The following is a 16,346-nucleotide window of genomic DNA, read 5'->3' as shown; positions in this document are numbered from 1 at the left end:
GTGTTACGTTTAATGTTTCTTGGTGGGCATGCCAATTTTTCATATATTTTGGCACCTCTGTTCTTTGAGAGTGGGGAAGAGCGAACAGTAGAGGGTAGGGCATCCAATTTGAAAGAGTGATGCACAATTGGGTAGGGCTCTCAGAAGGATCTCATAATTCCTGCTACGAGTGATGTTTTCATTCTTCAGATAACACAGCCCACTCCAGAGAGCTGGCATACTCCTAAGTATATAAGAGCGTATGGAGCTCCATCAAACAGGCCCTGGAGCAGAGAATTAAATCTCATTGTGATTTACTGTCTTCATTTCTCTGCCAGGTATTTCTCTTTGGGGATTGCAAGCCAATAGCTAAGGGCTGTGCTCCCAGGGAGGAGATAATTTCTTAGCCCTTTAATGCAGCTTGATCTCATTTCCATGTATCACGTCATGAAATGAAGGCAGGGGTGGTTTATTTTTTATTTTTAGAACCACTCTTTCAGAATTGGCCAGCTCAAGTAAGAAAAGTTGGCTGAAAGGAAGAAGCTCACAATCATTCTGGAATCTTGCACACTTTAAAGCTAGGAGAAAGAAGCACACACATTTCACTACCTAGCCCTAAGAGTAAGCCAACTGTAGTTTAGATTCCCACAATTCTAGTGTTCCTATACCATTGTAAACAGATTTTCAAACCTCCTGGGAGATAAAACAGCTGGCCAGAATTTAACAGCAAAAGAGGTAGCACAGGAATATTAAAACTTCCCTTCCCCTACCTCTGCCTTCTGCAGTGAAAAACACCTTCTCAGGACTACTTTGAACAGAGAAAGGGCCAATCAGTGCTTTGCTACACAATTGCAGTGTAAGATGTAGCTTTCCACTTAAGAGTTATGTTTGATCAAATGCAAACAGTGATATTACCAAATTAGCTCTCACAAAATTATCCGCTTTATTTGTGCAGTTCAATAACATTCAGCATTATTCCTTATTATTAGTAGGAAGTCTTAAGCATTTATCACAAAGGTTGAAATGTAGTTGGAACAGATGGGTGATTCCTCTCCAGTGAGTATACAGTTCCTTTTTGGGTAGCAATAACCATTAATCAAATGTATTCTGCGAATTACGCATGAACAATCAATTATTCATAGTCTCCTGTTTTCTGACTTAAAAACCAAAACCAAAAAAACCTCATGGCATATTCAGTATGTTGTGATAAAAACATTATCAATTCCTATTTGGCATTCTGACTTACCTGACTGAACAGGGCAGCAAAGAGAAAGGTGACATTGACATTTACTGGGTGAAATAAGAGCTTGGAAAATTATATGCAAGGTTCAGGTAGAGCAGGTGACTGTAAAAATTGCATTTTAACACCTGGAATGGAAAAACATTCCCCTAAATGACTGTAGTGTGTTATCTGTAAAATAGCCGGACGTGTGTGTTTTCAAAACACTTTTCTCTGAAAGTTGCCAAATTAGGATTCTGGAAGAGGGTCATAATTTCATTTTGTATGTTAAAATCATAATCGAAACTTGATTAAATATCACTTATGCTGGGAAATATATAAAAGGTAATTGTTTGTATCCCCCTTTAAGGGTCATGTTGGCTCCTGCTTGAGGCAGAATGCCTACCTGCGCCATGTAAAAGCAGTTTATGGTGATGAGCATCTTTAGGACTAAACGGATTATTTAGGAGATGGGTTTAACCACCACCTTACTTGCATTGCCCCTGATTGATCAGACATAACCTTTGTTCTGATTGGTCCTTGACTCTTTCTCATCTTGAATCAGTTTTTTACAGCCTCGTGTTGTGAGCAGTTATGTATAACAAGTTCCTTCCTCTTCTTTGCAAGGTTGTGATGCCTCCAACTGAAGTGGAAGTGCTTTTCGTACCTCCGAAAACAAGTGAAACACAAGTAACCCATGCCAGTGCTGAATGGCGAACCAAAGTGGTATAGCTGATAGAGTGCTGGACTTAGAGCAGGAGGACTTAAATTCAAATCTGTGTTCAGCCATAAAGGTCATTTGGTGATCTTGGACCAGTTTCTATCTCTTAGTCTAGGGATGTTGTGTAGATAAAGAAGAGACTAGATATTGTTCCTTAGAAGACAGGTGTGATACAGAAATAATAAATCCCCATTGCAAGAACCAGAAACCAACTACATAATTATGTTTATTAGGTGAAAAATTGCAGTGATGTAAACGATTTGGAGCCAGCATAGGATTTATAGGCAAAAGTCACAAACCAACTACATAATTTATTTCACTAGGTGTAGATTTTCAGTAGTGCAATAGGTCCAGAACCAGCATTACATTGGCAAGAGGAGCAGGGCCGGTTCACTTGTCCTTTCCTACCAAAATGAAGTAGCTTCAGAATCACTATTGTTTGCACCACTGAAGCTGATGCACCTTGTTAGAACTAGTCTTCCTCCCGATTTTCACTGTGTCAGTGGGGGCACTGGTTATTATTTTTTTCATTTTTAACTCTTTGGGCAGTTAATGAGCACAAGCCCAATGAAGATCACGAAGCACTTTGCACTTGAAAATTGTTATGAGATTTATCCTGCACTAGGTTACATGACATGTGCAGTGGTTCTAGTGACTTTAAATCAGGCATGGATAATTGTGCACCAGATTTCACGCTCCCTGAATGATGAGAAATAGTCTCCTCTACTCAGCAGGGGCACATGTGGAAGCTTGCACACCCCCTGATGAATTTGGAATCATGGAAGGCTACTGCTGTGCTGCATATATGGACCAAACACTCAGGGGAAGCGCCTGCCATTCACGACACTTTAGTGGGAATTTTATGCGTAGCACCAAACAACTCAGCGCTCTCAGATTTGACCACCTGTTAAGAAGTGGGATGGGGGAACCTGGGCTTGGATATGGGCACTCCAGACCCAAACTGCTGAATAGCACTGCATTGGCAGATCTATGCCCAGGGAGCCACTATGGCCCATAGCGGGAGTCATATGGCACATGGCGAGAGCCAGTGTGGTGTAGTGGTTAAGAGCGATAGACTCGTAATCTGGTGAACCGGGTTCGCGTCTCCGCTCCTCCACATGCAGCTGCTGGGTGACCTTGGGCTAGTCACACTTCTCTGAAGTCTCTCAACCCCACTCACCTCACAAAGTGTTTGTTGTGGGGGAGGAAGGAAAAGGAGAATGTTAGCCGCTTTGAGACTCCTTAGGGTAGTGATAAAGCGGGATATCAAATCCAAACTCCTCCTCCTCCTCCTCCTCCTCTTCTTCTTCTTCTTCTTCTTCATATACTTGGGGGGCAATATTGATTAAGAATGGTTTGCGACTTTTACAGTCATCCCTCCATGGCACCAAATACTCTTGCAAAAGCAAGAATCGCACAAGGCAAACGTTAAACCGTCAGCGCATTACTAACTATGTTAAGAGCGCAAGTGAAGCACTATCCTGTAAAACGATAGAGTTTGCATAAGCCCTGGTTGGCCACGCTTTTGCTGACATGTGCTGTTGAGGTTAGCCGCAACCCCGTGGTTAAGTGAAAGAGAGTAATCATCCTCTCAATTTGCTTTGCAGTCTAAGAGAGGATTGCAGGGTAAGGAGACAAATTGTTTTCGTTGCCTTTCAGCGGAAAGTGCTAATGGAATAAGGCCTCTGGTGTTGACTGCTTTCTCTCACTTCCTCTCCACCTCATGTTCTGGTTTGGCCTCCAATCATTAGATGCTAACGGCTGTCTAAGAGCATGTTAGAATACAGGCAATAGCTATACATATCGACAGAGCCTTCTTCCCTAACTGGCCCGCCTGTTTGTGCTGCCTGTGCAATGAGAACAAGGGACCAGGACTAGTCCTACCATTAGAAGACTTGTTTACTTGAGATCCAAGTGGGAAGCTTGTGCAGGCAGCGATCCAAATTAACTTTGGCTCTCTGAAAATGACGTTCGTTTCTCTCCAGCTATGCCAGCAAATAATTGTTTGGGGAAAGGGCACATCAACAGCTTCAGAAGGCCATCTCAAGTAAATGACATTATAGAATCGTCGAAGGTATGTTTGGTTTTTGGAGGCAGATTGCTGGCACAAACGTCTAGGTCTGAGTTGCTGTTGTCAGCTTTGCATCTATGTCTGTTTGTAGTAAAAACGAGGAGGCAGGGAATTATTACATATTTCGACAGAAATCTTCTTTTATGTTTTTTTTAAAAAAATGCGGAAGGGGGTGTGTTATATTGGCTTTCTCATTCTTGCTCCTAATTAGCAGTCCACAGTTGCCTGGAAACACAATTTAGTGCCATGTGTTGGCTGTAGCTGCATAGATAAGAGAATGTTCAGCCTCGTGTGCCTCCTTTACCTCTTTGGCTACACTGGCATTTGTCGTTAGTTTTAATAACATAGCACCTTCTCCTTTTTTTCTCCTTCATTTTAATAAAGTGATACTATGCAGCAGTTGCATCTGTACAACCACCCCTGAAGGAGTCTGTTTGTGCAGTAGAATACAGAGCTGGAGATTAGAGTTCCACCGCCCCAAGAATGATAGTTATTAGAATTTGGCCTCCCGGCTCTGCAAAATGTACCCAGTTCAGGTATAAAATGATTGTTGTAACAATTATTAATTGGAAAAAAACTATTACCATACCCTGTGACATAGGTTAGGCTGAGAGGCAGTAGCTAGCCCAAGGTCAGCCAATGAGTTTCATGGTAGAATGGGGATCTTTCTTTCTTTGGTGATCACTCATAGCTGAGTAAAATTGTCTTCCATAAACATGGTTTTAACAGTGGGTCCGTAAGTGATTGTGGAGGCCAATTCTGGATCCACACGTCCTTCCACATTGGGGTCATAGGTTTCCAGGTGGGAGTTGATCATGGTGAGGGTTTGCCAAGCGTACTTTCCTCTTACCAGGTTTCTCCCTTGTGTCCTGAGTCTGAGCATCTTCAAAGCCCATGACACCTTTGGTAAAGGCTGTTCTCCAACTGGAGCGCTCGCAGGCCAGTATTTCCCAGTTGTCGGTGTTCAAAAGGCTGCTCCAGGGAATCTCCCTCTCCTGCTGTGACAAGCTCCTCTCCCCGCTTGTCTCTAAACAGGATAATGAGGAGGGTGGAACAGAGGCCAGAGATGGGCAGGTGCAGGTTGAGACTGCTTGGGAAACATCTGGGAGAGGAGGAGCCTTAGAAGGGATGGAAAGCAGGGACCTTCAGTCCCGGCAAATGCTCCATAGGGGCAAGACCTACTGGGAAGTGTTGCTGAGTTGTATGCCATTTCATTGAATGAAGAGTTACCTTCACTGACAACAGAGCCCTGCGTCTTTCAGGCTGACCTGCACCTGACTCCTTACCTGTAGAGCCCTATATCTGAAACTGAAGGAGTCTGTTTGTGCAGTAGAAATCAGAGTTGGAGGACAGATTGTCCTCCGCCCAAGAATTCTCGTTATTTCAGTTTGGCTTCCCGCCTCTGCAAAATCTCCCCAGCCTTGGTATAAAATGATTGCTGTAGCGATCATTAATGGAACAAACTATTGCAAATATTCATGGGGCGGGAGGAACCAATCACAGCTATGTCACAGCCTTGTAACTTTTCATAGCTATCTTTTGCTTGGAGTAAATGAGTTTTATTGTAAGCATGAAGGGCAAACATAATAGGCTTTTGGCTTAGTATGAGGAAGCACACCTCTCTCTGTGTGCTTGTGCTTCTCCAACAATGCGTTCTTTGCTGTTGGATCTAAATTATGAAAAGAGAGAAGAATGCAGTGCTGATAACAACCTTAGCAAAGCACTTTCTGATGAAATTCGAAAGTAGATGGGAAGGGAGTCACACTAGGTTGGCCGATTTCATAGAACCAAAGGTAATCAAGTTTGATACTCCATCCATTAATGCCTACTTGCTTTCTGCAGTCCTCAACAGAAAAGAAAGATAGTCACAACAGCAACAAAAAAACCACAAAAGACCTGCCCAGGCTACATCTCTCAGAATTTGGGTTTTTTATCCCAGCTTTCCTTGTGCTGCCTTATAGATACTGTGGGTTTGGCTGCTGCTGTTTTGACCACTGTTTTTGCTGTGTTACCATGTTCTAATGTTCATTATTTTTTGCCTATTATTTTGTCCATATTGTAAACCTATGGTGAAGGGTGGTACATTCACCATTCAAAGGATAGGTAGGTCCAACAGGTAGACAACAGCTTCAGAGTGTACCATAGTACGAAAGCCTATAAAAAAAGAATAAATTAAACGAACTGAGATAGCTCAAGCAGTCTCCCATCTTATGCAATATAATATTTCATGAAAACATATAAGCCTGTCTGCACCAAATATCTTGTGCCATTTGATTTCACTGTCTTTGCAGCAGTATTCACCTGGAGCCCTCCAGGTGTTTTTGGCCATAGCTCCCATCCGCACCAAGCAGCATAGCTGTCCTGGCTGAGACTGATGGGTGTTGGAGTCCAAAAAGGCACTAGATTGTAGAAGCCTGGTGTACAGGATTTCTGTTGCTATGCACTCCTTCCTCCAAGATTTGCTTGATTAGGTTTTTCATCTGGTTTGGTTTTCTAAAATGAGCCTTTTGCACTGTTGCACCTTAATAAATGTGTGCTGGAGAGAGAGGAACGTTGAGATGGGATTTGAAGTATCTGAGTGAAGTCGTATGCACCAGCCACAATGACACACACTGGATGTAACAGAAATAAAAATGTTTTGATAATGAAGAAGGGGCAGGGCAATGTAGTTGAGACAGTGGGACATTTGCAGTGTATGGGTATGTGTTTAATGGCAAGAAATCCTTGCAAGCCGCAGAGTTCGTTTGATAAGATAAACACCTCAATCCTTCTCTATAAATTGAATCGCTTTTCTGCATAAGGTGGGAGAAATGGTATATTTTGGAAAACTGTTATGTCAAGAAAGAGTCACCTGGTTGAACAACAGGTTATACAGGTCTTAGGCGGGGTTTGCTGCAGTTGAGCTTTTTCTGTATGCAGCTTTTTCATCTTTTTATTTTCCTTTATTACATTGATAAATTCTCCCATAACAGATGGAATCTGCTGGGATGGTGGTTCAAGATAAGAAGGTGCAAGGATAGGTCAAGCTTCTCTGTTAAGGCATCAGACAAAAATATAATTGAATTTTCTCTTTGAAAAAGAACAACAAACCAACAGCTATGAGGACCAAAGAAGTATTCTTCAAACTTGCTTCCCTGCCATTTCTTCCATTCTCAAGCATCCCTTTGCATTTCCAGACTGTGAAAAGCCATGGATAAATAGTTTCCTATAAAAGCTTGTTGAGGTGTATCTTTTTATAGCCAACACTGAATGGCCAGACTAGATGATTTCATGCACAGATTTTGTGACATCCATCTACTCTTTTTTGCTGTTTTATTCATTTTTACAGAACGCTTAAAAACATCCGAGACCAGTTTCAAGCATCTAGAAATAGCCGGTCATATTTACTTTGTCAGATGCCTTTTGTAGCCTGATTCCGTCGCTACCGAAAACCCTAAGGCTGCCCTAAGCTCCTCCATTCCTGTGTACCACTACAGGATGGAAAACAGTGCAAATTATATTTGTTTGAAAATAGTGGATGAGCCATAGCATCCTGTGTATTCAAAGGATTCAAACCCACACAGTTTGGTCCCAAACTGTCATAAAGAATTAAAAAGATAAACATATGAAAACAGCCTGAGGTAAAGCTGTTCTAACCCAGTGTTGTCTACTCTGGCTGGCAGCACCTCTCCGGCATCTCAGCCAAGGGGGCTTCCCAACCACAATAGCACCTTCTGCATGCAAAACATGTATTCTAAAACTGAGCTATCCCCCCCCCCATCACTTGCCACACAACTCATCATAAAAAAAAAAAAACCAGGGGCCTAAAAGGGAAGACAATTGTAAGTAGGTTAAATTTTTTTTCCCAGGTAAGTGTTTGACATTTCTGGTTGTTGGAAGTTAAGTCTAGTTCTTTTAAAGGCCGTTGTGCTGAAAATCCTCATGCATATATCAACAGCTCTTGGCAAGGACAGCTTCATTTGCATCCTCTCTTCCTGGCCTTTTCAGTTTGATTATGGAAGTAGCTGGGGACACTCGTTTTCAGTGTTCACATCAAATGAAAGGAAGCCCATTTTCACCGTCCATTTTTAAAACTCCATCCCACCCTGCGGACACACAAACACACACAGAGTTCAGTAGACTAGAATGACAGTCAAAGGACGCCGAAGTGGAAACCTGGGATAACATGCAGTTTAGCTCTGAAGCGCCACGTTAATAATGTGCAGAATCAGACATACCATAAGATACAGCAGGGTAGAGAGCAAGGAAAGAGCAGTGTCCCCTGGCAGACTGGAAAATAAGGCTGACGTACCTTGAGCATCATTGCTGTGTTTGTGTGGGAGATGGAGACGCTGATGGATGGATGCAATGACTGATTGGTTTTAGGGTAATAGAATGTGTTTGCATATAGGTATAGATGTATAAATTAGTGGCTCGTACAGCATGGCTTTCTGAGTGAATGTTTTCTTTTCTGCTATAATCTATCCTGAGAATTTCTGATTATCCAACTCTCCAGTGGCATTGCTACTTATTTTCCGTTTTCCTTTTAAGTAGAAAAAAAGGAAAAGAAAAGTGGATGAAGCAATTTAGGCTTAGATCCTCTTGATGAAGAGGGTTGATTTAGGAACACAGGAAGCTGCCCTGTACTAAGTCAGCTCATTAGTCCATCTTCAGCATTTCAAACAGGGCCTCTCCTAGCCTTACCTGAGGTCTTCTGCGCACCAAGCAAATGCTCTGCTATTGAGCTGTGGTCCTTCCCGCTTTCATGCCACTTTTCCCTGTCTGAAGAAATGCAGTGGATGCCCAAGAGCAGTTTGCAGCTATTTGCATTCTTCACAACCCAATTTGCTTAGGAAGAAAAAACAGATTCAGAAGCAACAGCAAGGCAAAACTCCTACTGCAGTCTACAGAGTTGTGAGGAAGATTTCTCATGCACCAGAACACTTATCTTCTTCAAATCGGATGTTAAAATGTGGGTGGGAAGATAAGATATTGCTGGACATGATGAAAAGGGCCCCAGTGTTCCATTTGTCTTTGGATGGATTACGGGGGCGATTGTGGAGTCTTAGGCTTTGTACACATTGCTGTTACCTCTGGGTCCAATGCACTCCCACCGCTGGTTTTTGAAACTGTGTACCTGTGGTGTTAGCCACAATCCATACCTATCCTGTAGTTGAGAAATCCTGCTGTTTTATGTGTTTCCCCTCATCCTATTTGAAAATGTAAGCCACATTCACTTTGCAGTTAAGTGGGGTGTGTACATTTGAGATAGCCATTGTCCACGCACAGATGACAGCTTCATGACTAGGAGTTCAGGGAGAGAGAGGGCGGTTGCTGACACAGAGAAACAAACAGATAATGTGCATTGGGTGAAAACATCCCTGCCCTCTGTCTGATGTGTGCAGCAATGTGCAAATGTGACTTTGGGGGGAACAAGCTCACTGCATTTTAAGCTGCTAAGGCGTACCAAGCCTTAGACTGCAATCCTGTGCATGCTTAACTGGCAGTAAGTCACACTAAACAGCTCTCTTATGGTGCAACCTGAATATTTTTGCACTTAGCACGGGGAAACCGAATGAGCAGCACAATCTTAAACATGTTCACTTGGGAGCAAGGCCTTTGGATTTCAATGGCAGCTGCTCTCTGACAGGGAATCTTTCCCAGGAGATACTGGGGACTGAGCCTGAGACCTTCTACATGCAGCGCAGGTGCCCTGCCACTGACCTATTGCCCTTCTCCAACATCGCATGATGTGACTGTGAAGCAGCAATGCTCTGATGCCATATCCAGATTTGCAAATCCTACACTCCCCTCCATTGGAAACATAAGGATGCAGAGCAATAGTAGGCAATACAGGAGCATACCCATATTTTAAAACCACACTGCTGGTGGCTTCCTAACTTAGAGAGTAGCAAGTGCTGTCTAATGCAGCTTTGAGCACCTCCATCAGCCTTCCAGTTCCCAGGGTTCCTCAGGAGGTGCCAGGTCAGCTAAAGTGGTATACAACCAATGTAGGTTTTATTGTGTAGATATGCCCTAGAGTGACAGCAGAGCACACAAGTTAGATGACTTCCACTATGGGATGCAATAGCATTCGCCCTCATAAGATGGAGTTGATGACCACCAACTAGGATGATGGTTTCAGGAGAGGATTAGACTCATTCATGGATGGTAAAGCTATCGATGGGTACCAGCCACGATGGCCACCTCCAGTGTGTGAGGCAGTATACGTCTTTGTAGCCACTGGGAATCACAAGTGGGGAGAATGCTTTTGCATTCTTGTTCTCCTTGTGAGCTTCTCATTGACATCTGGTTGAAAAGGATGCCGTGTGAGAATAGGATGCTAGACTAGATGGGCCTTGGATTTGATTTAGCAGGTCTCTTCTTACGTTCCTCAGAAAATTATCCCATGCAATTGTGGTTTTTGCAGAGGCATTTGTGAGCTGTTGCATATTACTAACATAGAATGCCATCATTTCAAGTGCATGGTGCAATAACCCACTGATTTCTTCCTTGAATTTGTGCAGTTTCCTCTTTTCTTTTACTTTCCTCCCTTTCCTTTCTTTTCTTTTTCTTTTCTTTTTTTACTTCCCTTGCCTTACTCTTGAATCTGTATTCTTCTTCTCCTTCTCCTTCTCTGTTTCAGCAAAGTGGTATCAATCAAAGTAATTGATGATGAGGAGTATGAGAAAAACAAGACGTTCTACGTTGAGATTGGGGAGCCCCGTCTGGTGGAGATGAGTGAAAAGAAAGGTGAAAAGGACCGGCTGTGTGGGGCTGAGCCCTACCTGTATGCACCTGACTTGATCACTCATGGATGCCTGGCACATTCCCATTCATGGAGTCTCAAAAACACACATTCCATTATCTATGTAAAGGGGCAGAGAGCCGAGTCACTGGCCACAGAGGCTGTTGCTAGAATGTCCTGTGCTCAAGTTTTCCATTTGCTGTAAAATTCAGGCACAATCTTAGAAAGAGTAGCATCTAGTTAATTTAAATTCTATTTAGTTCAGCAGAACAACCAGTATTTAACCTATGTTCAATACTGGTATGGCAAGCGAAAACCTTTTTCTTCTTGACTGAGGTCCAGGGCACCGTACTATGTGACAAATCTGTGTTCTTCCATGAAGCTAAATTGGTGGCTGTGAGGAAATGGTGTTATAATTCCTTTCAGGCATTCATTCTCTGGAGAATGAACACCCGTGTGGGGCAAAAAGGATGAGTAGCAGGTTTTGTGAACAAGGGCTGGATTCAGACAGTCTAATGTGTTCACATGGGTCGTGGGGAGAACCTGCCATGGTTCTTAGTGTCACACACTGTTATGTACTGAGTTGAATAGGATCCAAACTGCAGCAGTCTGATTGGTCCTAGAACAATAGGATCCAAAATGCAGCAGTCTGATTGGTCCTAGAACAATAGGATTCAGAATGCAGCAGTCTAATTGGTCCTAGAACAATGCAGCAGTATGATTGGTTGGCAGGAACCACCCAATCATGCTCCAGATAGAAGTGAATCCACAACCTGATTGGCTTACAGTAGAATTCCAGAATTAGCCAATCACGTGCAGCCCATTGTGTAAATAATGTATATAAAGCAGATACTTTGAGGGGACATTCATTCATTCCTCCTCACCACTATGAGCTGAATAAAGAGCATGAAATCACTTTGCGACTCTGAGTATATTTCACTGGCGAAGAGGATGGGATCCCGCTGAGCTGACTGCCACACACAGCACCGCCACCTGCCGCACCGCTGCCTCCCACCGTGTATCCAGGCTTAAGCTCCGGGACACAAGGAACTCAGAATGGCAACCGACAGCAGCTTCTCGCCGTTCATCCCAGCATCTGGAGACTGGGAAGCGTACGCCTCCCGTTTCACCTTCCTCCTAGAAGCCAAAAGGGTCACCGATGAAGAAGACGCCAAGAAGAGGGCGATATTCTTCAACATCTGCGGAGAGGAGACGTTTGAAATCGCCCGGCACTCCTTGTGCCTGAAGACGTCGCTACTGTTCCATACAAAACAATAATGGAACAGCTGAAGGGGCACTTTTCGCCGCAGCCCTCAGTGGTGGCTCGTCGAAATGCCTTCTACGCAAAGTGGCAAGCCCCCGGGGAAACCATAACTGGGTTTGTGACCTCTCTCCGCCAAGCCGCCCGGTTCTGCAACTTCTCAGAGCCGGAGAACATGCTTCGTGACCGCCTCGTCGGTGGCCTGAAGAATGAGAAGCTGCAACGACGCCTCTACGCTAAGAAGAACCTAACGTTCCAGGTCGCTCAGGAGTAGGCCCTGGCAACGGAAGCTGCCGAGAGGTCGACGCAAGAGGCACGGCTGAGCCTGCCGTCCCAACCGAGGGTCCACCACGAAGACCTCACCGACGACTCAGGATCCAACAGGGAGGAGGTGCACCGAGTACAGCAGCGCACTCAAGCAGCCCACATACCACAGCTGCCTCGGCGAGAAGGAGGGAACTGCGCAAGCTGCTGGGAAAGTCACGAGAGGAGGACCTGCCGTTTCCGCAACGCAGAGTGCAGGCAGTGCAGAAAATCGGGACACATCGCCTGGGTGTGTCGGGCTCGGCCCACCTGACGCCAGGCATCAGATGACCAATCCAAGAGCCCCAGGTCCCGGGGCCCAATGCACAAAGGCAACTCGACGGAGCTCACCGACTTCCAGGTATACCAGTTGCCCCACCCCAACGTAGAGAAAATTTATGTAGAGGTATAGAAAGAGGGGGCCCCATGCCGCATGGAGCTTGACACGGGTTCTCTATCCATAATCCATAATCTCGGCAAGGACCTTAAGGAAACTGTGTCCTACTGGGGGTCCCAAACTCAGGCCGGCCCCATTCACCCTCCGGGACTTCCAGAAACGTAAGGTCCCCACAGTGGGGGTGGGGACCTTCAGGGTGCAATACCGAGGGCGGACGCGGCAACTGGACTTGCTTGTGGTCAAGGGCCCCTACATTAGCTTACTGGGATTGGCATGGTTTGGACCACTGGGGCTAGCCGTCACCGGGGTGAACCACACTAGCTTACAAGTGGACGTGGACGCCATATACAAGGAATTTCCAGGGGTTTTTGATGGGAAATTGGGACAGTATATGCCCCCCCCCCCGTTGCTCTACAGCTTGACCCCGCAGTACAACCGGTCAGGCTCAAGGCCCGCCGGGTCCCGTTCGCCCTGAAACCCCGTATAGACGAGGAATTGGACCAACTCGTAGAGCAAGGAGTGCTGGAGCCGGTGCCTAATGCCCCCTGGGAAACCCCAATCGTCACACCCGTCAAGCCTAATGGTTCGGTCCGCATCTGCGCAGACTACAAATGTACCATAAACAAGGCCCTCACGGCCCATGCATACCCAGTGCCAGTGGTCAGCCATGTCCTTGCCACCCTGGCTGAGTCGAAAATTTTTGGCAAGCTGGACTTGGCCCAAGCATATCAACAGCTGCCAGTAGATGAGGCCACAGCAGAGGCACAGATGATTGTGACGCACAGAGGAGCGTTCAGGGTAAAGCGGCTGCAATTCGGTGTCAGTGTGGCACCAGGCATATTCCAGAATCTAATGGACTCGCTCCTTAAAGGGATTCCTGGCGTCACCCCCTTCTTCGATGATGTGTTGATTGCCGAGCCCACACCAGAGGAGTTTGAGGACCGCCTCCGCACCGTTCTGCACCGTTTCCAGACGGCGGGTCTCAAGGTGAAGCGGGGAAAAATGTCTACTAGGAGTGCCTCAGGGGGACTTTCTGGGATTTATGGTGGATGCAGAAGGGGTCCACCCGACTGGGGACAAGGTACGGGCCATTTGTGATGCCCCAGCACCCAAGAGCAAGACTGAACTTCAGGCCTTCTTGGGACTATTGAGCTTTTACCATTCCTTCCTTCCCCACAAGGCGGCGGTAGCGGAGCCCCTACACAGACTCCTGGACAAGTGGGCCCCTTGGGTGTAGGCCCAGCGCCAGGAGGCCACATTCCAGGCAGTCAAGGACTTGCTTGTCTGAAACTCGGTCTTGGCACACTTCGACTAGAGGCTGTCGGTGGTGCTCGCATGCGACGCCTCGCCCTATGGCATTGGCGCTGTCCTGGGACACCAACTCCCAGATGGAAGAGAGGTACCGGTGCCATACTTTTCCCAGACACTCAACGCAACTGAGCGGAACTACTCGCAAATCGACAAGGAGGGTCTGGCAATCGTGAAGGGAGTAAAAAAATTCCATGATTTCTTGTATGGATGGCCCTTCACCGTGGTGACTGACCACAAGCCGTTGCTTGGCTTGTTTGCCCCCGAAAAGCAGACCCCCCAAGTGCTGTCTACTCGCGTCCTCAGGTGGTCAATTTTCCTTGCCAGCTACCAGTATGCACTGATTCACTGCCCTGGGAAGCCGATGGGCCATGCGGACGCCCTCAGCAGGCTACCACTACCGGAAACGGGCACCGACCCAGCACCTGCACAAGAGGTTATGAGCCTGGAGCTGCTTCCCGACCGCCCCATTCAGGCAAAAGGGTCCTCACAGCCCTACACGAGACACACCTAGGGGTAGTAAGAATGAAGGCCCTTGCCAGGAATGATGTGTGGTTGCCGGGGATCGACGGAGAGATAGAGGCCTGGGTCAAACACTGCCAGGCCTGCCAAGAATCCCGCCCAGATCCCCCAAGGGCCCCAGTCCAGTCCTGGGAGTCCGCCCGAGCACCATGGTCACGCCTGCATGTGGACTTCGCGGGCCCCTTTCAGGGAAAAACATTCTTCAGAGTGGTGGATTCCTACACCAAATGGCTGGAAGTCGCACTGGTACCGTCCATTTCTACGTCCGCAGCCATCCGGGTACTACGCAGGCTGTTTCCAACCCACGGGCTACCTGACACTCTCGTCTCAGACAATGGGACTGCATTTACGTCAGAATTCCAAACCTTCACAGCGCAGAACGCCATCCGCCACATCCGTTCGGTGCCATTCCACCCTGCCACCAATGGCCAAGCAGAACTCATGGTGCGGACCACCAAGGACACCCTTCGCCGCATGACGCAAGGGGATTGGGAGTACCGCCTTGCCACATTCCTTCTAGCACAGCACAGCACCCCCAGCTCAACGACTGGCCGGAGCCCCGCTGAACTACTAACGGGTCGGCGCCTTGCAATCAGATTGGACCGCCTTCACCCTGATAGAGCTCAGGATGAGGTAGTGGTGGGGGAAGGCGGGAACCCCCGGACCTTCGAGGCCCAGGACCCAGTGTACGCAAAGAATTTGGGGGCAGGCCCAGCATGGGTACCCGCCACAGTCACCAGGGTCACTGGCCCCGTGTTGTACGATGTGCTAACGGATGGGGGGCAATGCTGGCGCCACCACTGCGACCAGATACGGCGATGATTCCCGGGAGAAAACCAGGAGGAGTACAGGTCAGAAGATTCCCAAGGGAACAGTGGGGCAGTGAGGCCCATAGAGCAGGAGAGGCAGAATCAGCCAATCATGCTCCAGATAGAAGTGAATCCACAACCTTACAATAGAATTCCGGAATTAGCCAATCATGTGCAGCCCATTGTGTAAATAATGTATATAAAGCAGATACTTTGAGGGGACTTTCATTCATTCCTCCTCACCACTATGAGCTGAATAAAGAGCATGAAATCACTTTGCGACTCTGAGTATATTTCACACACATTCCTTCTCCATAGAATGAACGTCTGAAAAGGGCTCGTGCCTCACCTTTATCTACCTTATAGGTTGTTTGAATAAACTGTCTTAACCTCTCGAGATTCAGAGACTTATGCTTGAGATAAAATACTGGCACTGTTGTGATCAGAATAAAATCCTCCTTGGGTCTACCTCAATGCAAAGCTAACTTTGTGAGGGGGTTCTTAACCAAATGGAACAGACAAGGAACTTTCTGGAACAGAGGTTTTCTGCTCTTTTACATACATAGAAGAGGGATGTGTGGCAGTGTGTTCCCCTCCATTGCCATTGCAGACTGCCGCTACCTCGACTGGTCAGACTTAAAAGCATGTGTGTGCTTGTGTGTGTGTAAAGCCAACCATTTGTTTTGCCTTTGTCTTGTTTCCCCACAGGAAATACATTACCCTTAGAATACTTGACCGAGAGGAATATGAGAAAGAGTGCAGTTTCTTCCTTGTGCTTGAGGAACCAATATGGATCCGAAGAGGAATGAAAGGTGTGAGAGCAAACCCAGGCAGCTCACAAGAAACTGGGGACTTCTTCCTCTGATTATGTTTCTCTCCTCTCACAACTTTCTGACTTGGCTTCCACTTAGCTTGCCCGTGGCCTCTGTCAAAGTTCAGCAGTTTTAATTTAGTTTCTCTCTCTCTTCCTTTTTTTGAAAAGAAATAAAAATGATGACATTCCTGCTGCTAATTATGCCCCGCTTAAAT

The 16,346-nt window shown here is 46.3% G+C and overlaps 1 protein-coding gene across 12 annotated transcripts in view; it reads left to right on the top strand.

The window, feature by feature from the left end:
- The window catches only part of SLC8A1 (solute carrier family 8 member A1), a 304,433-nt gene that overhangs the window by 233,217 nt on the left and 54,870 nt on the right, over positions 1-16,346 (top strand). For 4 of the 12 annotated variants that reach the window (XM_083432982.1, XM_083432975.1, XM_083432974.1 and 1 more), the window contains one exon: positions 16,026-16,147. In XM_083432982.1, coding sequence (XP_083289108.1) covers positions 16,026-16,147 — 122 coding nt within the window. Of the gene's footprint in view, positions 1-10,615; positions 10,723-16,025; positions 16,148-16,346 lie in introns of all 12 variants that reach the window. The other 8 variants (XM_083432980.1, XM_083432978.1, XM_083432979.1 and 5 more) reach the window with 2 other exon arrangements.

The sequence above is a fragment of the Podarcis tiliguerta genome (genome assembly GCF_965153285.1).
Source record: "Podarcis tiliguerta genome assembly, chromosome: 3".
Classification (NCBI taxonomy): Eukaryota; Metazoa; Chordata; class Lepidosauria; order Squamata; family Lacertidae; genus Podarcis; species Podarcis tiliguerta.
Note: the sequence above shows the minus strand (reverse complement) of the source record. Positions and strands in the feature narration are given on the sequence as shown.